The 19,748-nt window shown below is 44.0% G+C and overlaps 1 protein-coding gene across 1 annotated transcript in view; it reads right to left on the reverse strand.

The window, feature by feature from the left end:
* The window catches only part of LOC149456721 (uncharacterized), an 80,573-nt gene that overhangs the window by 47,090 nt on the left and 13,735 nt on the right, over positions 1-19,748 (reverse strand). Inside the window, exon 3 of the mRNA XM_089684546.1 lies at positions 220-329. Coding sequence (XP_089540672.1) covers positions 220-329 — 110 coding nt within the window. The remainder of the gene's footprint in view (positions 1-219; positions 330-19,748) is intronic.

The following is a 19,748-nucleotide window of genomic DNA, read 5'->3' on the forward strand; positions in this document are numbered from 1 at the left end:
CTCTGGGCGCTATGTGCAGCAAATCCAGAGGGGTGCCCAAGATGCCTGAAGTTCCTTCACCTTTTCATTTTTTATCAAAAAGGGAACCTTAAGTGTCTTGTTTGTAAGGGTCTAAGACTATGAAAACATTCAGCAGTAAATGTGTGTCGCCATATTAAAAGTGTGAAATTGCCTTGATTTTGGATTTGAATCAGTATGTTTCTGATGAGTAGTACTTACAGTTTGGGTTGTAGCAGAAGGCAGACGCCTGGCTGGATTTATCATAGCACACATTGGGCACAAACACTCCGTTCTGAACTTCTCCAACTCCCCACTTGTACCAGGCCAGGCTATAAGAACAAAATCAATGTGCAAAGATTAGTAAAGGGGATGACCAAAATCTGACTTGTATCTTAGTGCAGACTTCTGGGAATATCCGTGAGCCAATCACACAAGCAGGAAATTATGTTTTTTGGGGACGTTCTGTACACCATCTGTGTACAGGACACCTCCAGGTTACCATATTGCAATTTACAGAAAATGATAGAACTGCAGATTGAAAAGGTAAGGTCAATTTTATTATCATTCAATTACAATATGACCTGTGTCGAAATTGTATTGTATGTATAACTGTACGTTATATTATTATTTTTTTTTTATTTGTTATTTTTTTCCCCACAAAGTTGAGTTACCCTTTAAAACACATATTACAATCTGATTGTACAATTTCCTATAGATCTTCCAACACCTATGTAGTGCAAGAGTCTGCCTGATTGGATAAAACATGAATGGATAGTTTGTCTTCATATGACAAAGTATTGGTAAACCTTAAAAGAGAGATTGTACAAAGATTGTGTATTCAGATTGTAATGTGTGGTGAGTTGAAGGTCTCTCGATGCCCAACCTGTGGCCCAGCGGGTGCATGCGGCCCTTTGGGGATGCCAGGGGTCACACTTGAGGCATCCTACTGTATATCAAGAAAATTGCCACTGCTGCTATAGATAGACTGAAATCGAGGGTGGATAACATGGATAAATCTATAGTGGATAACATGGATAAATCTATAGTACCCCAAACTGTCTTTAAGTGACACCTTGGAAGCCTTTATAGGTTATCAGTTTACAGTTAAACATGAATTATGACTGTAGAATTATTGCTCTTATGCCAACATTCCTGGTGATACCGCACACGTAGACAAGGCGTTAGTGCCGTCTGCATTTTTCTGTATCTCTTTCTGATCAGGAATGACAACCCAACACAGGACACTGTCAGTCGCAGAGTATTCATTGCATTTCCTCTCTGACTCGCTCCTTTTGGTTTGGATCAAAGTCATGTTTAAAATATTGCTTGAGAAACTGAACTCCTTTATATGGACCTATTAGAATGTAGCAGGGTTAAACCCCTCGTAGCCCTGATCCTTATAGGATTTAGATCCAGAATAAAGTTCTTTCTGCAGTTTTAGCTTCTTATGTGAATGCTAACAATTCAGAGTTTTTTGATTGACGTGGAACATGTATAGTCATCCATTTTCAGCACACATGGTCTTTGACGCAAAATTATTAAAACCAGACAGAGGCAAACACATAGTTTTTCCAGAAGGGAGGCAGTACCAGACTTTTCATATGACTGGTGTCAGGATAGATTCACCTTTTGTAACATGTTACATCCATATTCAGGGTATAACATGTACATTAACAGTCTGCAGGAGTCTTGTATGGCACCAGCAATCTGCTGATCTATGGTGCATTGCTTTCCAGGTTCCGAAAATAAATAAATAAATGCACTTTTTTTTTATCTGCTGTGTAGAATCTGTGAATAGGCGGGGAGCGAAGGGTCATTACCAGAGGCGGACTGACCATTTGGAAACTCGGGCACTGCCCGAGGGCCTGGGGTCAGTTAGGGGCCCCATGAGATGCCCCTGGTACCTTTTTCATAGGCTTTTTTGAGTTTGGGCAAGGACACGGGGGCCCCATTATTTCCTATTGCCCGGGGGCCCCATGAGTTGTCAGTCCACCCCTGGTCATCACACTAAGAACTTTGGGCAGAGCTGAGTGAAAGATGTGCTGTGCAGGTCTAAATGTGAAGAGGCGAGTGGTGTGGTGTGGTGTAGAGGGAGGGGCGGACGATGTGTTGTGCAGGTTTGGATGGGAGGAGAAGGGCAGTGTGGTACAATGTAGGGCTAAATAGAAGGTAGTGGGTGGGGTGAAAGATGTGCAGCGTAGGTCTGGATATAAGGATGTGGGCGGTGATGGGGTAGAGAGAAGGAGGAGCAGGGGGTGTGGTAAGGTGTTCTGTGATGAAGTGACACCAATGTGATACAAAACAATATAGAGGTTCTGGTGAGCTCTCGGACCTTACCCTTCCCCCATACAGAGCTGATCTGGAAATAATAATGACTGCAGACATCACACATCCACCAATCAGATGTCATACTCTCAAGTCTTAGTAATTTAGGATTTTTCCGACTGGTCCTATAGGTATAATCAATGAAGTGTATTTAAAAAAAACTATTAAAAAGTAATAAATACATTTAAATAAAATAGATTTACAAAAATTGTTTTGTGTGTGTACAGTTTTAAATCTTGGCATGTTTGGTGTACACTTATTCAACTCAACATCATCTTTTATATTTTACCAAAAAAATGGGTTCTATATTCTGTTTGTGTGCACTAAAGTGCATTTAATGCATTAATGGATGTATTTCTTTCCTGAAAATTTTCATTTTATAAACATCTGCTCAAATATCATGCAACATAACAAATTGCAACAACCACCATTTTATTCTCCAGGCTCTCTGCTTTTAGAAAATATATCATGTTTGAGTATTATAAGTAATATTCTACCAAAAAAATGCTGATATTAATAAGTGTGTGAGAAATGTCCAAAGTGTCCTTGGGCAGCAAGGAGTTAAATTGTGAATTTGTGGGTTACAGCCAAAACAGGGTCATGTGACCTCATTAGCATATTGTAAACTAGGTGTCAGCTCTCCCAGCAGCTGTGGCTCATTTGCTGAGATTGCTGTGAGCGGCGAGGAAACGAATTGTGTTGCTCTGAGAGATTTTGCTCATTATTTCATAATAAAGCACTTTCATTGGAAGAAAAAAGATGAAAAGTCAAAGGATCTTTTAAAAACCAACAAATAAGATTCACTGAGACCCTTAACAGGGGACCACCAGCCCCTCGCACAGTCCAGAGCCCCTCATAGGGGTGTATGTAAGGCCATCAGGCAGGGGTTCAGGGCAGTTGTACACACTACCTGCCCCTGAAATTCACCGACAAAACCCAAGAGAAACACGCAGAGGGGACATCGAATATTTGTCAATTATAATGCAAGGAACTGTAAGGAAATATGTTGTTATGTCACCCAAATATATATTTATTGGGGTCATTGCTATATACACAACGGGGGTGATTTACTAAAGGTGAATAGACTGTGCACTCTGCAAGTGCAGTTGTTCCAGATCTTTGTAAATGAGGGGAAGATCTGCTGACTGCCACTATCCAATCAAAGTCCCCAAAATGGATGCAACAAGGCTTCAAAAGCAAAAAGTCATGAAAAAAGGGGTTAAAAGACCACTTCAGTTTTGGAAGCATATACACATTGTGGGGTCACTGGATAGAGGAGGACGATTAAGAGCCCCTGTCAGGTTTTAATGCTTCATGTGTCACTGTAAGTGAGATTCAGCCTCTCAATGTTTCCCCCTGACTGCTGTCCCCGGGTTAGAAAGTGATGAGAAAATCCAAAATTTGGAGCTGCTAATAGAGGGGAATCTTCAAATGGGGGACAGTTCATACCTGGAGGTCACTGCCCGCTCCTTCACATGACAGCTGGTCTGCAGGAGACATGTATCAGGTGTATCAGCTGCTCTTACTAGGGCCAATTTAGACAGGAGTCAATTCACCTACCAGCATGTCTTTGGAGTGTGGAAGGAAACCGGAGTACCCGGAGAAAACCCATCCAGATTCCCCACTTCTCATCCTGCTCAAACTGTCACAGTCAAATCTGCAGCCCCTGGAGCCCGCAGTACCTCGGGGGCCCCTCAGGAGGTGTTACAGGATTTTGTGAGAATTTTTGTGTGAGTGTCAGCAGGAGTTGTGGGGAGGGGTAGGGTGGTGTGTGGTATTGTTTTTACCTCCCCAAAGACAGGAGTACCAGCTCCTGGACGGTGCTCTCCTCCTCCTTCCCCCTCGCTCAGCCTGATGATAGCTCGGTGTCCATCCCCGCCTGGTTGTCAGTACTGACACTTCTCCGCCTAGCAGGGCTGGCCTCACCCCATCCTTCCTCCGCTACTCTCTGGCTCAGGACTTCAAAATGGAGCCAAAAGCTTGGAGCTTCTGCTTTGCTCTGGATTCCTCTTTGCTCATGATAGTGACAGGGAGACATCACGGGCCCCCCTAAAGCATGAGCGGGGTCATAATTGTGACCCCTGAGAGCCCTGATGGAACACCCATGGGTCCCATCAGCATTTTGAACAATGACTGTGAAAGCAAGGTATATAAATACACAAACTGCTGCATACTGAAATAGAGCCAAATACAGAATACTGGGATCATTATTATTCAGGATTTAGCAGAATGGTGAAATTGTATTGAGGGGAAACAACATGAAGGCCTCGTGTACAAAGGACATATTTAAAACACTCCTCCTCCTGGCAGCAGCATTTTGGCAGAAAAAAACCTCATGCTTGTCAAAGAGGCTAACGCTTTTCCACGCGTTTCGGCATGTTTACAAGCGTCAAGCACTTGGGCGTTAATTAATTCATTAGCCAGGATAATAATTTATCCTGGCCTTTGAAATAAATGAATGCTCAAGCGCTACACGTGCCTAGCGTTAACAAGCATTTAGATGCATTTACACGCACCAAGCGTTTTTATTGCTAAAAAGCTGCTGCTCCTGGATGCGCTGGTGCTGGGTTTTTTTCCTGCGGGTAAATGTTACTGCTACTAAAAGCTTCTAAAAGTCTATGTGAGCATGGAGACATGGGGTAACATGGAGGGCCGTCTGGAAGCAGTACAAAAAGGGGCTACAAAAATGACCTGTGTGCATGAGGCCTAAAGAACAAGCACTACCAAGCAGGAAGCACAGCCTGCATACATAATGAACCAATATGGCGTCCCCTAGGGGCTATCACAGATCAGTGGTCTTTGGCACAAAGATCTTAGCGCAGTGAGATATTACATTAGGATAGCTACAAATTCTGCTTCTAACGTGTGTGAAAAATCTCAACGTCATATAAATAAGTACTATCACAGTATACAGAAAAAAGGCCACAAGTGACTTGATGGTAGATAAATAATTGTCTAGTCAATTATTGTAAAATAATAAAATAATTGTAGTCAATTATAATGCACGGAACTGTAGGGAAATATACGGATTGTCGTTCCCCCCCTAAAACAAAATACATGTGTGTGAAAAATCTCAAAACTGACCCTGGGCAGCAAGGGGTTACATTCTGACAAAGGTGTGTGGCCGAAATATGACATTTGTCAGTTACAGCCAAAACAAGGTCATGTGACCACAGTGAGGAAACTCTAGTAGTAGCTCTATATATACATGGAGAGGTCACTGAATAGAAGAGGGAAGGGTTAGAGCCTCTGTCAGAGTTTAATGCTTTCTGTGTCACCGGTAATGAGATTCGGCCTTTTAATTTGTCCCTGATGACTGCTGTCCCCGGGTTAGAAAGTGATAGAAAAATCCAAAATTTGGAGCTGCCAATAGAGGGAACTTCCAATGGGGGACAGTTCATACCTGGAGGTCACTGCCAACTCCTTCAGATGACAGTTGGTCTGCAGGAGACATGTATCAGGTGTGCAGGATTGGCTGCCCAGCATCCAGGAGTGAACACAACAGACTGACAGTTGGGTCCCATCACCATTTTGAATTAGGACTCTAAAGGCAACATATATATATATATATCTACTGAAACTGAACCAAAAACAGAATACTGGGATCATTATTATAACATTAAAGCACAAACACCACTAAGAAGACAGCACAGCCTGCATACATATTGAACCAATATCATGTCCCCACTTTTACGGAAATATATTGTCACCCAAAAAAAAAAAATTATATCTATATCCATGTATACACTAATTTCTAAAAATGCTGATATTAACAAGTGTGTGAAAAATGTCAAAATTGTACCTGGGCAGCAAGGGGTTAAATTTTGAAAAAGGGGCGTGGCCAAAAGGTCATGTGACCACCCTGGCGGAAACTCTAGTAGAAGCTCTAGCAGCAGCTGAGGCTCATTCGCTGGGAGTGTTGTGAGTGGAGAGGAAGCGAATTCTGTTGCTCTAAGAGACGATTCTCATTATTTCATAATGAAGCGTTTTCATTGCAAGAGAACATTTCAAAAGTCAAAGGATCTTCTGAATACCAACAAAGAAGATTCAGTTATGCGATCAAAAGTGGAACCCTTAACAGGGGACCGCCAGGCCCTTGACCAGCACAAAGCCCCCCGTAGGGGTGCATGTAAGGCAGTTAGGCGGGGGTTCAGGGCAATTCTACACACCATCTGCCCTTGTTTTAAATCGAAAGCCAGAGAGGATGACGCTGAAAGTAAGTAGTATATTTGTTAACTATAATGCAAGGCACTGAAGGGAGATTTTGTCACCCAAACATAGATTTATTGGGGTCACTGCTATTTACACATGGAGAGGTCACTGAATAGAAGAGGGAAGGGTTAGAGCCTCAGTCAGAGTTTAATGCTTTGTCATCGATAATGAGATTCGACCTTTTTATTTGTCCCTGATGACTGCTGGCCCCGGGTTAGAAAGCGTTAGAAAAATCCAAAATTTGGGGCTGCCAATACAGGGAACTTCCAGTGGGGGACAGTTCATACCTGGAGGTCACTGCCCACTCTAACAGATGACAGTTGGTCTGCAGGAGACGTGTATCAGGTGTGCAGGATTGGCTGCCCAGCATCCAGGAGTGTACACAACAGACTGACAGTTGGATCCCATCACCATTTTGAATTAGGACTCTAAAGCCAACATATATATATATATATCTACTGAAACTGAACCAAAAACAGAATACTGGGATCATTATTATGTAGGATTTAGCAGAATGGTGAAATGGCATTGACAGGAAGCAACACTGAAGCACAAGCACTACTAAGCAGACAGCACAGCCTGCATACATATCGAACCAATATGGCGCCCCCCCCCTTCTAGCAGATCAGTGGTCTTTGGCACTAAGCTCTCAGCGTTGTGAGAGATCACATTGTGATGTCTATCTCTTGGTGGCCTCAAAGTTTAAGTCTGGATATTTAGGGGGTGAATAGCTGTTACGGATGTCATGGGGGCTTCATAAGACTAGCATACACGTGTTCTGGCAGAAAAAGCCATGTGCTGAGAATGGACTCCCAGGGTGACAACAACAATATCGTCCATATGTATAGAACGTATATTTTTCAAACGTTCAACACAAATTATTTTCATGACACAGATGACACTCACATACATATGTTAAAGAAAATACATTTAAATGTCCAAAGATTTGTATAACAAAAAGAAAATAACATTTTTTTCCCTCTCCAGGAGAAAACAATACACTATCTCTGAGCGTCAACACCACCCTGGAGGGTGAGAACAATCTACTGGTTCCATTCACCAGAGATGCAACATCATCTATGACTGTGGAGGACCAACAAAGTGCAGTCACCCCACCTACCATTGAGGGTGAGAACACTGCACTGGTTTCATCCACCAGTGTCAGAGATGCAACAACATCATCTGTGACTGTGGAGGACCAACAAAGTGGAGTCACCCCATCTACCATTGGGGGTGAGAACACTGCACTGGTTTCATCCACCAGTGACAGAGATGCAACAACATCATCTATGACTGTGGAGGACCAACAAAGTGCAGTCACCCCATCTACCATTGAGGGTGAGAACACTGCACTGGTTTCATCCACCAGAGACAGAGATGCAACAACATCATCTATGACTGTGGAGGACCAACAAAGTGCAGTCACCCCATCTACCATTGAGGGTGAGAACACTGCACTGGTTTCATCCACCAGTGTCAGAGATGCAACAACATCATCTATGACTGTGGAGGACCAACAAAGTGCAGTCACCCCATCTACCATTGAGGGTGAGAACAGTGCACTGGTTTCATCCACCAGTGTCAGAGATGCAACAACATCATCTATGACTGTGGAGGACCAACAAAGTGCAGTCACCCCATCTACCATTGAGGGTGAGAACACTGCACTGGTTTCATCCACCAGTGACAGAGATGCAACAACATCATCTATGACTGTGGAGGACCAACAAAGTGCAGTCACCCCATCTACCATTGAGGGTGAGAACACTGCACTGGTCTCATCCACCAGCGACAGAGATGCAACAACATCATCTATGACTGTGGAGGACCAACAAAGTGCAGTCACCCCATCTACCATTGAGGGTGAGAACACTGCACTGGTCTCATCCACCAGTGTCAGAGATGCAACAACATCATCTATGACTGTGGAGGGCCAACAAAGTGCAGTCACCCCATCTACCATTGAGGGTGAGAACACTGCACTGGTTTCATCCACCAGCGACAGAGATGCAACAACATCATCTATGACTGTGGAGGACCAACAAAGTGCAGTCACCCCATCTACCATTGAGGGTGAGAACACTGCACTGGTCTCATCCACCAGCGACAGAGATGCAACAACATCATCTATGACTGTGGAGGACCAACAAAGTGCAGTCACCCCATCTACCATTGAGGGTGAGAACAGTGCACTGGTCTCATCCACCAGTGTCAGAGATGCAACAACATCATCTATGACTGTGGAGGGCCAACAAAGTGCAGTCACCCCATCTACCATTGAGGGTGAGAACACTGCACTGGTTTCATCCACCAGTGACAGAGATGCAACAGCACTACGTACGAAGGTGGAGGAACAAAGTGCAGTCACCCAATCTAACACTGAGGGTGAGAATACTGCACTGGTTTCATCCACCAGTGACAGAGATGCAACACCACCTAAGACTGTGGAGGAACAACAAAGTGCAGTCATCACCTCCAACACTGAGGGTGAGAATACTGCACTGGTTCAATCCACCAGTGACAGGGAGGCAACAACACCATCTATGACTGAGGAGGACCGGCAAAGTGAAGACAGCCTATCCAGCACTGAGGCTGCAAAAACTGAACTGGTCCCATCCAGCAGTGTCAGCAACAGCCAGTCACACAAACTATCTGTGGAAAGCTTTGCCTTCCATAAGGTTATTGGACAGGGGAGCTATGGAAAAGTGGCGTTGGCCACCCATACCACCACTGGCCAAAAGGTGGCAGTGAAGATCATCAGAAAAAAGAAACTTCTGCTTTCTAATCCCTGCGCTGCTTTTAATGAAAGAAACATTCTAGAAGAATGCAGAGAGAACCCGTATCTTACCCATTTGTATGGGACATTCCAGATAGAGGTAAGTATTTTCATCTACTAATTTCTTCTTCTCTTCCCAGTACTGTGCTCCACTACTGATACAGACCCCCTACAATAGTTATGTAAATAGTGACTTTTTTGGGAGTCAAAACTTTACACAAGGATAAGCATCCCTTTGCCCAATGAGATGACAGTGTTTGGACCTGTCAGCTAGTCCTCTAGGCACTAAGTGCTAAATTTAAAGAGGCAGAAGGAAACTTCACTTGATTCCCACACCATGCTTTTCTGGGGGCTCTGGCTGTAGATCAGAGGAATGCAGTAAAGGTAAGAGAGGAACTCTAGCGTGCTTCTTACAAGGCTGGAGATTAGTGAAGTAAACTGTACAGAGTAGAGGCTTTCCTTCAAGAAACCATGTACTGAGAGGCTGTCATTACTGACTTTAGACATTGATAGCTGCCTGGCTGTCTCTGACCTCAAAACCTTGAGTCACTCAGCAAGGACAAGTTTGCAGCTAGCAAGACAGAAGTCAGGACTCCTGATCTACATGCATCTTCTAGGATGGTGAACCAAAGTATGGAAGTCACTGGATCACCCTTACAGCAAGACAAAATTAATATTGTGATAAAAGTAGTCCAGTGATGGCGGCTTACATTTCTTCTATGTGCAGTTTTTCAGAATTCCCTCAGGAAGCACTTAGTAAAGATGCCACGCTGCACTGTATGCCGGTGTGCGTGTCTCCATATATTCCTCCACAAAGTGAATGTCTATAATCTAACCTGTTTTCATCTTTTTTACAGACTCATCTTGTCTTTGTTATGGAGTATCTGAGTAAAGGGGATCTCTATCAACTGATAAATTCTTCAGCTCCACTACAAGTGAACAGATTAAGGTAAGTTTGATGTCAGGGTCACTTTGGAGTTGGGAGAGGCTGATCACTGAGGACAGGATGTGACCTAGCCAGGCCCCTCCAACTAAGCCCATCCATCAATACCCCTATGAATTCTACGTAAAAGTCACTTCATCTTTAGCTGGTCTGGTATGATTTTCAGTGCTAATATATGTATTTCTTTCTCTATCAGGAATTTAACAGCGGAAATTCTATGCGGCCTGCAATTCCTGCACGCCAAAGAGATCGTTCACAGAGATCTGAAGCCGGAAAACATCCTCTTAGACAGCGACGGCCATGCCAGAATTGCAGATTTTGGAACAGCAGTGAGAGGAGTCACCGAATCGAAGAGAATCAGTGGTTATGCGGGGACACCAGCCTTCATGGCCCCAGAAGTAAGTATAAGTCTAATATCAGACTTAATTGTAATATTTATCAAGATATACCATTTATCATCATTGGATATAGAGAAGAAATAAATGGATGCTCCACTTTCACTAAATGAAGAATGTCTCCACTGGTGCCCCAGTTGCTTTCAATGGGTTTCCAGGACAGAGCAATAGCCCCAACAAAAGGTGGGGAGTTCTGAGACCTGCAGCAGTGTTGGAGTTTCTTTGTAGGGGACAATGAGGCCCGGTGTGGATGGATAGATCTGTCCAGCCCGATTCACACATACAAATGGGGTAAAACCTTCAGTAATTGCTCTCCTGCTGTTTTCCTTCTTCTCTTAAACACGGAGAGCGAGTGTGACTATTGAGCTATTGGAGTCCATATACCTTCATCCAACTACTTTAAAATGGACAGTTATAGCGTACCTCTAGGCAAATCTTTGCTTCTTGTTTGGTAGGAGTAGGGAACGTTTTTAGACTGTTAAACATTTTTTGCTATCTGTGTCCCCATTGGGTAGTTTCACTCCTCTATTTGTTCTGGTGACCATTGTCATTGAGAAAAATCGTAAGAGTGAATTCCAAAATGTTACAGTTCATCCCAGAACAAGAGTAAAGGGGAAATGGGGATACCTGTTCTGAGGACAATTCTGTAAAAGAGAATTCCCCACACAGGGAAATTTCTAAATAACTTCCTGTTGCATTTCTGGAACAGAAGGTGAAAAGAAATGTCCCCAGTGGTAGACAGCAAAAAAAACCCAAAAACAAATAATAACCTAGAAGGAGTATTTGACACTTTTCTGCTTCGTCCAAAAAAAAAAACCAAGAAAACGTTTTGAGTTTACATCCACTTTAAGCCCCTCTCCTCCAATGTTCACAAGCTCCACCTCAATGTCATGCTATTTGATCACGATTTCATTCCTCCATGAGCTTCACACATCACAAATGTCACTATGTTGTCATCTTTGTCTCATACAATTTTTTCTCCCTTGTGTTTCTACAGGTCTTGCAAAACATGGATTACTTCACCATGGTTGACTATTTCTCCCTTGGAGTAATAGTGTACGAGATGGCGTCTGGCAAACACCCCTTCAACAAAGTGAAAAATAGGATCATCTCCATGGATCCAGATTATCCGGACTTTTTTGAATCTGACCTCTGTGACCTCCTAAAGAGAGTAAGTATTATTATTATTATTATACTACAGTAAGTATACACACAGCCTAAGCTTCTCTATTGCTCAGAGATTGTTATTTATTATCCACTTGAGCTCCAGAGGATTTACCCCCCTTAATGACCACGCCTCTTTTCGCTACTCGGCACTGCACTGATTCAACTGATAATTGCGCGGTCATGCAATGCTGCACCCAAACGAAATTTACGTCCTTTTTTTCACACAAATAGAGCTTTCTTTCGGTGGTATTTGATCACCTGTGCGCCTTTTATTTTTCACGCTATAAACAAAAAAAGGCCAAAAATTTTGAAGAAAAACAATATTTTTTACTTTCAGCTATAAAAAATATATAGTAAACTCAAAGTTGGTTATAAATTTAGGCCAAAATGTATTCTGCTCCATGTTTTTGGTAAAAAATCCCAATAAGTGTATATGGATTGCTTTGTGTGGAAGTTATAGCGTCTAAAAACTATGGTATAAATACTGCAATTTACGCCATTTTTTTGCTATACAGCGCTGCGCTAGTTTAACGGACAATTGCGCGGTCATGCAATACGGTACATAAATGATATTTACATCTTTTTTTTCCCCACAAATTGAGCTTTCTTTCGGTGGTCTTTGATTGCCTGTGCGGTTTTTATTATTTGCACTATAAAAAAAAATGACTGACAATTTTGAGTAAAAAAAAAACAATATTTTGGACTTTTTGCTATAAAACATGTCCAGTAAAAAAAAATGTAAAAATCAAATTTAGTCATAAATTTCTGCCAAAATGCATTCTGCGACATGTCTTTGCTAAAAAAAAAACCCAATATGTGTAAATTAATTGGTTTACATGAAAGTTATAGCGTTTACAAATGGCGGGACAGATACTGGGATTTTTAGTTTTTTTTTATACTAATAATGGCGGCGATCATCGACTTATGGCGGCGATCAGTGACTTATGGCGGGACTGCGGTGGACATTCTGACATTGGGGGGTACTGACTTGGGGTCACTGACATCCCCAGTGACACCAATACAGTGATCAGTGCAAAAAAAACAAAACACTGACACTGTACTAATGGCATTGGGGAGGAAGGGATTCACTTTATTTTTCAGGGAAAGGGTTAACTGTGTGAGGGGAGTGTTTTACTGGGGGCGGGGGTGTGTACTGCAGGGAACACCGCTGATCGGGAGAGAGAAACTCTTCTGTCCCGTTCAGCGTGTCCTGTAGCTGTCAGGGAACTGACAGAAAACACAGCTACTGCAGCTGTGCTCTGTCAGCGATTGCCGCCGATCGCCGGGATATAGCCGGTAAGGACTGGCTGTGACCCGGCGACTGACATCCGCGGCTGTGATCGGCGGGACAGGTAGGGCGGCGGCGCGCCCCCTACCTGTTTACAAAACACACGTTTTAAAACGTGCTTTTTCCCAGCCGTGCCGCCCTGCCGCCGTATTTATACAGTGGCTGGGCGGCATGTGGTTATTATTTATTATTATTATTATTATTATTTATTTGCTCCTTCAGTGTCTCATTATATTTTATTCTTCTTTACAGCTTCTGTGGAAAGACCAAGATGAGCGAAAATACCAAGTCAGTGACATCAGGAGATGCCAGTTCTTCAACACCATCAACTGGGTGGAGTTAGATAGAAGAAAGCTACGCATGCCATCAAAACCAGTAAGTATACAGATAATGGAGTTCAACCACATTAAAGGGATTGGAGATGTTCAGCGGCCGGCTCTTCAGCGCTGAGACATTTGTTTTTACAGAATTTTCAGACTTGTCTATGAATTTGTGATCATTACACAATCATCCAGCCTGGTCTGAATCAATTCTGCTTATTACTGGAGATGATTATTGTGGATAGGTCAGGTGCAAAGCTAAGACCTGATTTATTTTACATATAAATCCCTCCTGCTGCACACTTCCTGCCCAAGGGTGACAACGTTCACTCACTTACTGTACTGTATCTATGGAGAAGCAGCATTGTCACCCTAGCCTGCTTTTCTGATTAGGACTACAAACACCTGCACCTCTCTTTATCTCCATTGCACACCGGGGTGTTGGTTTGTAGTTCACAGACAATAGCTGAGAAAGCCGATAATATTGTTTGAGATCTTAGTTCAGTGCACAGGAGCTTACGAGGACACTGGATTTGTGTCTGGATTACCAGGTATTGTCCTATACTTGCAGAAAATGTGCTTAACCCGTAAAATGCAATTAAAACGAATGCAGCCACCACAATCAAGGCCTAAGCTTGAAAATACTACATTTGTTCTTTGGGTTAGACAATGTGGGATAATGAAGTGTAATGCTTCTTCTGACCACTAGAGGGAGCTAGGGTGGAAGAAGCCTGTTTACTGTTATCTGCTGCAATGGGGGGGGGGGGGGTAGTTGGGGTTCACCATGCTTTGTTACCATTTTCTGTATCAATTAGAAATAGTGACTAATGCCTCTTTCTCTTTCAGAATCCCAAGGATTCATCATATAACCAAGTCAAATTAGATAAAATTATCGACCGCAAGGATCGGAATGATGTAATATCACCAGAAGAACAGGAGAATTTCACCAATTTTTCCTACATAAGTGACAGTTTGATGATGCCATCAGTGAACACCAATTCAATGGACAACCATGGACAACTACCAAAATCAAGAAACCGTGGACAACTACCAAAACCAAGTAACCATGGACAACCAAAACCAAGTAAACGTGGACAACAACCAAGCAACCATGAACAACCAAAGCCAAGTAACCATGGACAACAACCAAAACCAAGCAACCATGAACAACCAAAACCAAGTAAACGTGGACAACAACCAAAACCAAGCAACCATGAACAACCAAAACCAAGTAAACGTGGACAACAACCAAAACCAAGCAACCATGAACAACCAAAACCAAGTAAACGTGGACAACAACCAAAACCAAGCAACCATGAACAACCAAAACCAAGTAAACGTGGACAACAACCGAAACCAAACAACCATGGACAACAACCAAAACCAACATCGAGCAAGAGTCAGAAGCTGCAGCCTGTGCAGGACTTATCCAAACCATTAAATAGGCAAGAAACCAAAAAACCACAAAACAACACAAAGAAGCAACAAAAGAACAAAAATCAACAGAAAAACAAAAATAGGAAATGAATGCCACTGCCTTACGCAGATGCACAAAACACCTGTGCATCCCACACAGTGTCATTCATGTCTGTTGGGAAGCAGCGGCTGCATGGACACATCCGGTGCTCTCAACTCGACATCCGCATTGGGTCCCATGCAAATGTCCAACAAAGAGGCTCATAAAACACCAATAGAGGCAAGGAAGAAACTTTATTTCATTGACTGACAATGAGAGTAAGAGTCAGAAGCTGCAGCCAATGGACAACAATGGAAAACTACTGACACTGAGCAACCATGGACAAATGAAACCAAGCAACGATGGACAACAACCAAAGAGGGGGGAGAGGAGAAAGGGGGGGGAGGGGGGGGGAGAGAGGAGGGGGAGAGAGAGATAGAGAAGGGGGACTATTTGACAATTAATGGAGCACTTATCTGGGGTCCGTGGTGTCTGCGGCTGCACTGATACTTGACATGCAGTGATGGTCTCCTCTCCTGCACCCCCTCTTCACGGTCAGCTGACCTCTAGGCTCTGTCCTCCGGCCCTATGCAGTGAATGGAATAGAGGCCGGGTGGGCGGAGCCTAGCTGCAATCCTCAGTCCGGGTCTCGGCTTCCTGCTAGATCAGAGGTGGGCAAACTTTTTGACTCGAGGGCCGCAATGGGTTCATATATTGGACCCGGGGGCCGGACCAAGAGTAGATGAATTATGTGTATGTGTCATCCATAGTAAGTATAGTAATATTCCCCCATAGTAAGCATAGTAATTAATCCCCCATATAGTAATTCATCCCCCATAGTAATTCATCCCCCATATAGTAATTCATCCCCCATATAGTAATTCATCCCCCCAATAGTAATGCATCCCCCCAATAGTAATTCATCCCCCCTATAGTAATTCATCCCCCCTATAGTAATTCATCCCCCATATAGTAATTCATCCCCCATAGTAATTCATCCCCCATATAGTAATTCATCCCCCATATAGTAATTCATCCCCCATAGTAATTCAGCCCCCATATAGTAATTCATCCCCCATAGTAATTCATCCCCCATATAGTAATTCATCCCCCATATAGTAATTCATCCCCCATATAGTAATTCATCCCCCATAGTAATTCATCCCCCATAGTAATTCATCCCCCCTATAGTAATTCATCCCCCATAGCAATTCATCCCCCATATAGCAATTCATCCCCCATATAGCAATTCATCCCCCATATAGTAATTCATCCCCCCTATAGTAATTCATCCCCCATATAGTAATTCATCCCCCATAGTAATTCATCCCCCATATAGTAATTCATCCCCCATAGTAATTCATCCCCCATATAGTAATTCATCCCCCATATAGTAATTCATCCCCCATATAGTAATTCATCCCCCATAGTAATTCATCCCCCATATAGTAATTCATCCCCCATATAGTAATTCATCCCCCATATAGTAATTCATCCCCCATAGTAATTCATCCCCCATATAGTAATACATCCCCCATATAGTAATTCATCCCCCATAGTAATTCATCCCCCATATAGTAATACATCCCCCATATAATTCATCCCCCATAGTAATTCATCCCCATATAGTAATTCATCCCCCATATTAATTCATCCCCCATAGTAATTCATCCCCCATAGTAATTCATCCCCCATATAGTAATACATCCCCCATAGTTATTCATCCCCCATAGTAATTCATCCCCCATAGTAATTCATCCCCCATAGTAATTCATCCCCCATATAGTAATTCATCCCCCATATAGTAATACATCCCCCATAGTAATACATCCCCCATAGTAATTCATCCCCCATAGTAATTCATCCCCATATAGTAATTCATCCCCCATATAGTAATTCATCCCCCATAGTAATTCATCCCCCATATAGTAATTCATCCCCCATATAGTAATTCATCCCCCATAGTAATTCATCCCCCATAGTAATTCATCCCCCATAGTAATTCATCCCCCATATAGTAATTCATCCCCCATAGTAATTCATCCCCCATATAGTAATACATCCCCCATAGTAATTCATCCCCATATAGTAATTCATCCCCCATATAGTAATTCATCCCCCATAGTAATTCATCCCCCATAGTAATTCATCCCCCATAGTAATTCATCCCCCATATAGTAATACATCCCCCATAGTAATTCATCCCCATATAGTAATTCATCCCCCATAGTAATTCATCCCCCATATAGTAATTCATTCCCCATATTAATTCATCCCCCATATTAAGTCCCCAAGTCCCCCCTGTGTCAATTCACTTACCTTTGCTCCGCGCGTTCCTCTCGCCGTGTCCCGCGCCGTTCCGGTGCAGCATGAAAATCTGTCTCCTATGAGGATCTGTCCCCCTCGACGTATCTGCGCATGTGCCAGTTTCAGGCATTAGCAGCCAATCGGCGATCTCCGGCACATGCGCAGATACGTCGAGGGGGACAGATCCTCATAGGACAGATTTTCATGCTACACCGGAACGGCGCGGGACACGGCGAGAGGAGCGCGCGGAGCAAAGGTAAGTGAATTGACACAGGGGGGACTTGGGGACTTCAGGGCGGACTGTGAGAGGAGCCTAGCTCCGCGGGCCGGATTAAAAGGTCCGCCGGGCCGTATACGGCCCGCGGGCCGTAGTTTGCCCATTGCTGTGCTAGATCCTATCGATGTCAGTGGGTGCAGCAGGGAATCAGCGCTCCGGGAAGCACAGAGAGGGTAAGACAGCCGACTTGCCATTAACTCAGGATGGCATAAGTTGAGCCCACCTTCCCTGCTCAAGACTTGCTGAGCCCGCCCCCTGCCTAAACCCTGCCTCCCACCCGAGCTATGACAAGCTCTCCTGACCTGCCAAGCCCTGGTCCCTTGTCCCTTCTGCCTGGGGGCAGATATGCCCCTGGGTGTCACACTGTGCGATTGGTGTCACCTGGTGTGGCTTGCACCCACCTAGGGACGCCACTGACAACAACCCAAACCAAGCAACCATGGACAACCAAAACCAAGCAACCGTGGACAACCAAAACCAAGTAACCATGGACAACAACCGAAACCAAACCATGGACAACCAAAACCAAGTAACCGTGGACAACCAAAACCAAGTAACCATGGACAACAACCGAAACCAAACAACCATGGACAACAACCAAAACCAACATCGAGCAAGAGTCGGAAGCTGCAGTCTGTGCAGGACTTATCCAAACCATTAACCACCTTCCGCCCGCCCTATAGTACAAGGACGGGCGCAAGGTGGTTCTCTCGTTCTGATAGGACGTCATATGACGTCCTACCATTCTCACTGCGCATGCGCGGCTCAGGGAGCGCGCAGCGCGGCGATCACCGGTCCGCTGTGTCCCTCGAACACAGCGGATCACGGAAAGAGCCGAAGATGTTGGCTCGGTCCTGTGATCAGCTGTGTCCAATCACCACTGATCACATGTAAACACGGAAATGCCGGTTATCGGCATTTCTCTCCTCTCGAGCTGTCACGCTGACAGCTCGAGAGGAGAGGAGAGCCGGTAATCTGCTTTCGGCGGAGGGGACATGTACACTGATCATCAGGGCACTGATGATCAATGTGGCCCCAGAAGTGCCACCTGTCAGTGCTCATCAGTGCCAATGCCCATCAGTGCCAGTGCACATCAGTTCCACATCAATGCCACATATCAGTGCATACCAGTGCACATCAATGCCACATATCAGTGCCTATCTGATCTGCCTTTCAATGTCACCCATCAGTGCCAGTCAGTGCCACCTATCAATGCCAATCAGTGCCACCTATCAGTGCTGCCAATCAGTGCCGCCTATTAGTGCCAGTCAGTGTCGCCTATCAGTGCCAGTCAGTGCCGCCTATCAGTGCCAGTCAGTGCCACCTATCAGTGCCAGTCAGTGCTGCCTATCAGCGCCGCCTATCAGTGCCATGTATCAGTGTCATGTATCAGTGCTGCCTTTCAGTACTCATCAGTGATGCCTGTCAATGCCCATCAGTGCAACCTACCAGTGCCTCCTCATCAGTGCCCATCAGTGCCACCTATCAGTGTAGCCTATCAGTGCCCATCACTGCAGCCTCATTAGCGCACATCAGTGAAGGAGAAAAATCACTTATTTACAAAATTGTATAACAAAAACTAAGAAAAAACATTTTTTTTCAAAATTTTCAGTGGTTTTTAGTTTTTTTAGGAAAAAATAAAAATCCCAGAGGTGATTAAATACCACCAAAAGAAAGCTCTATCTGTCTCAAAAAAATGAGTGGGTGCAGCTTGCACCCACCTAGGGACGCCACTGACAACAACCCAAACCAAGCAACCATGGGCAACAACCCAAACCAAGCAACCATGGACAACCAAAACCAAGTAACCGTGGACAACCAAAACCAAGTATCCATGGACAACAACAATGAAACCAAACAACCATGGACAAAAACCCAAAACAACATCGAGCAAGAGTCAGAAGCTGCAGCCTGTGCAGGACTTATCCAAACCATTAAACAGGCAAGAAACCAAAAAACCACAAAACAACACAAAGAAGCAACAAAAGAACAAAAAACAGAAAAACAAAAATAGGAAATGAATGGCACTGCCTTACGCAGATGCACAAAACACCTGTGCATCCCACACAGTGTCATTCATGTCTGTTGGGAAGCAGCGGCTGCATGGACAACCCAAACCAAGCAACCGTGGACAACAACCCAAACCAAGCAACCATGGACATCAAGCAGACATGGGCCACTACGGAAACTAAACAACCAAGGACAACTACCATCATCGAACAAGAGTCGGACGCTGCAGCCACAGGGATTATCCAAAACTATTAAACACACAAGAAATAAAA

The sequence above is a fragment of the Staurois parvus genome, unplaced genomic scaffold, assembly GCF_062004578.1.
Source record: "Staurois parvus isolate SC_StPar_1 unplaced genomic scaffold, SC_StPar_1.0 ptg000350l, whole genome shotgun sequence".
In the NCBI taxonomy this organism is placed as follows: domain Eukaryota; kingdom Metazoa; phylum Chordata; class Amphibia; order Anura; family Ranidae; genus Staurois; species Staurois parvus.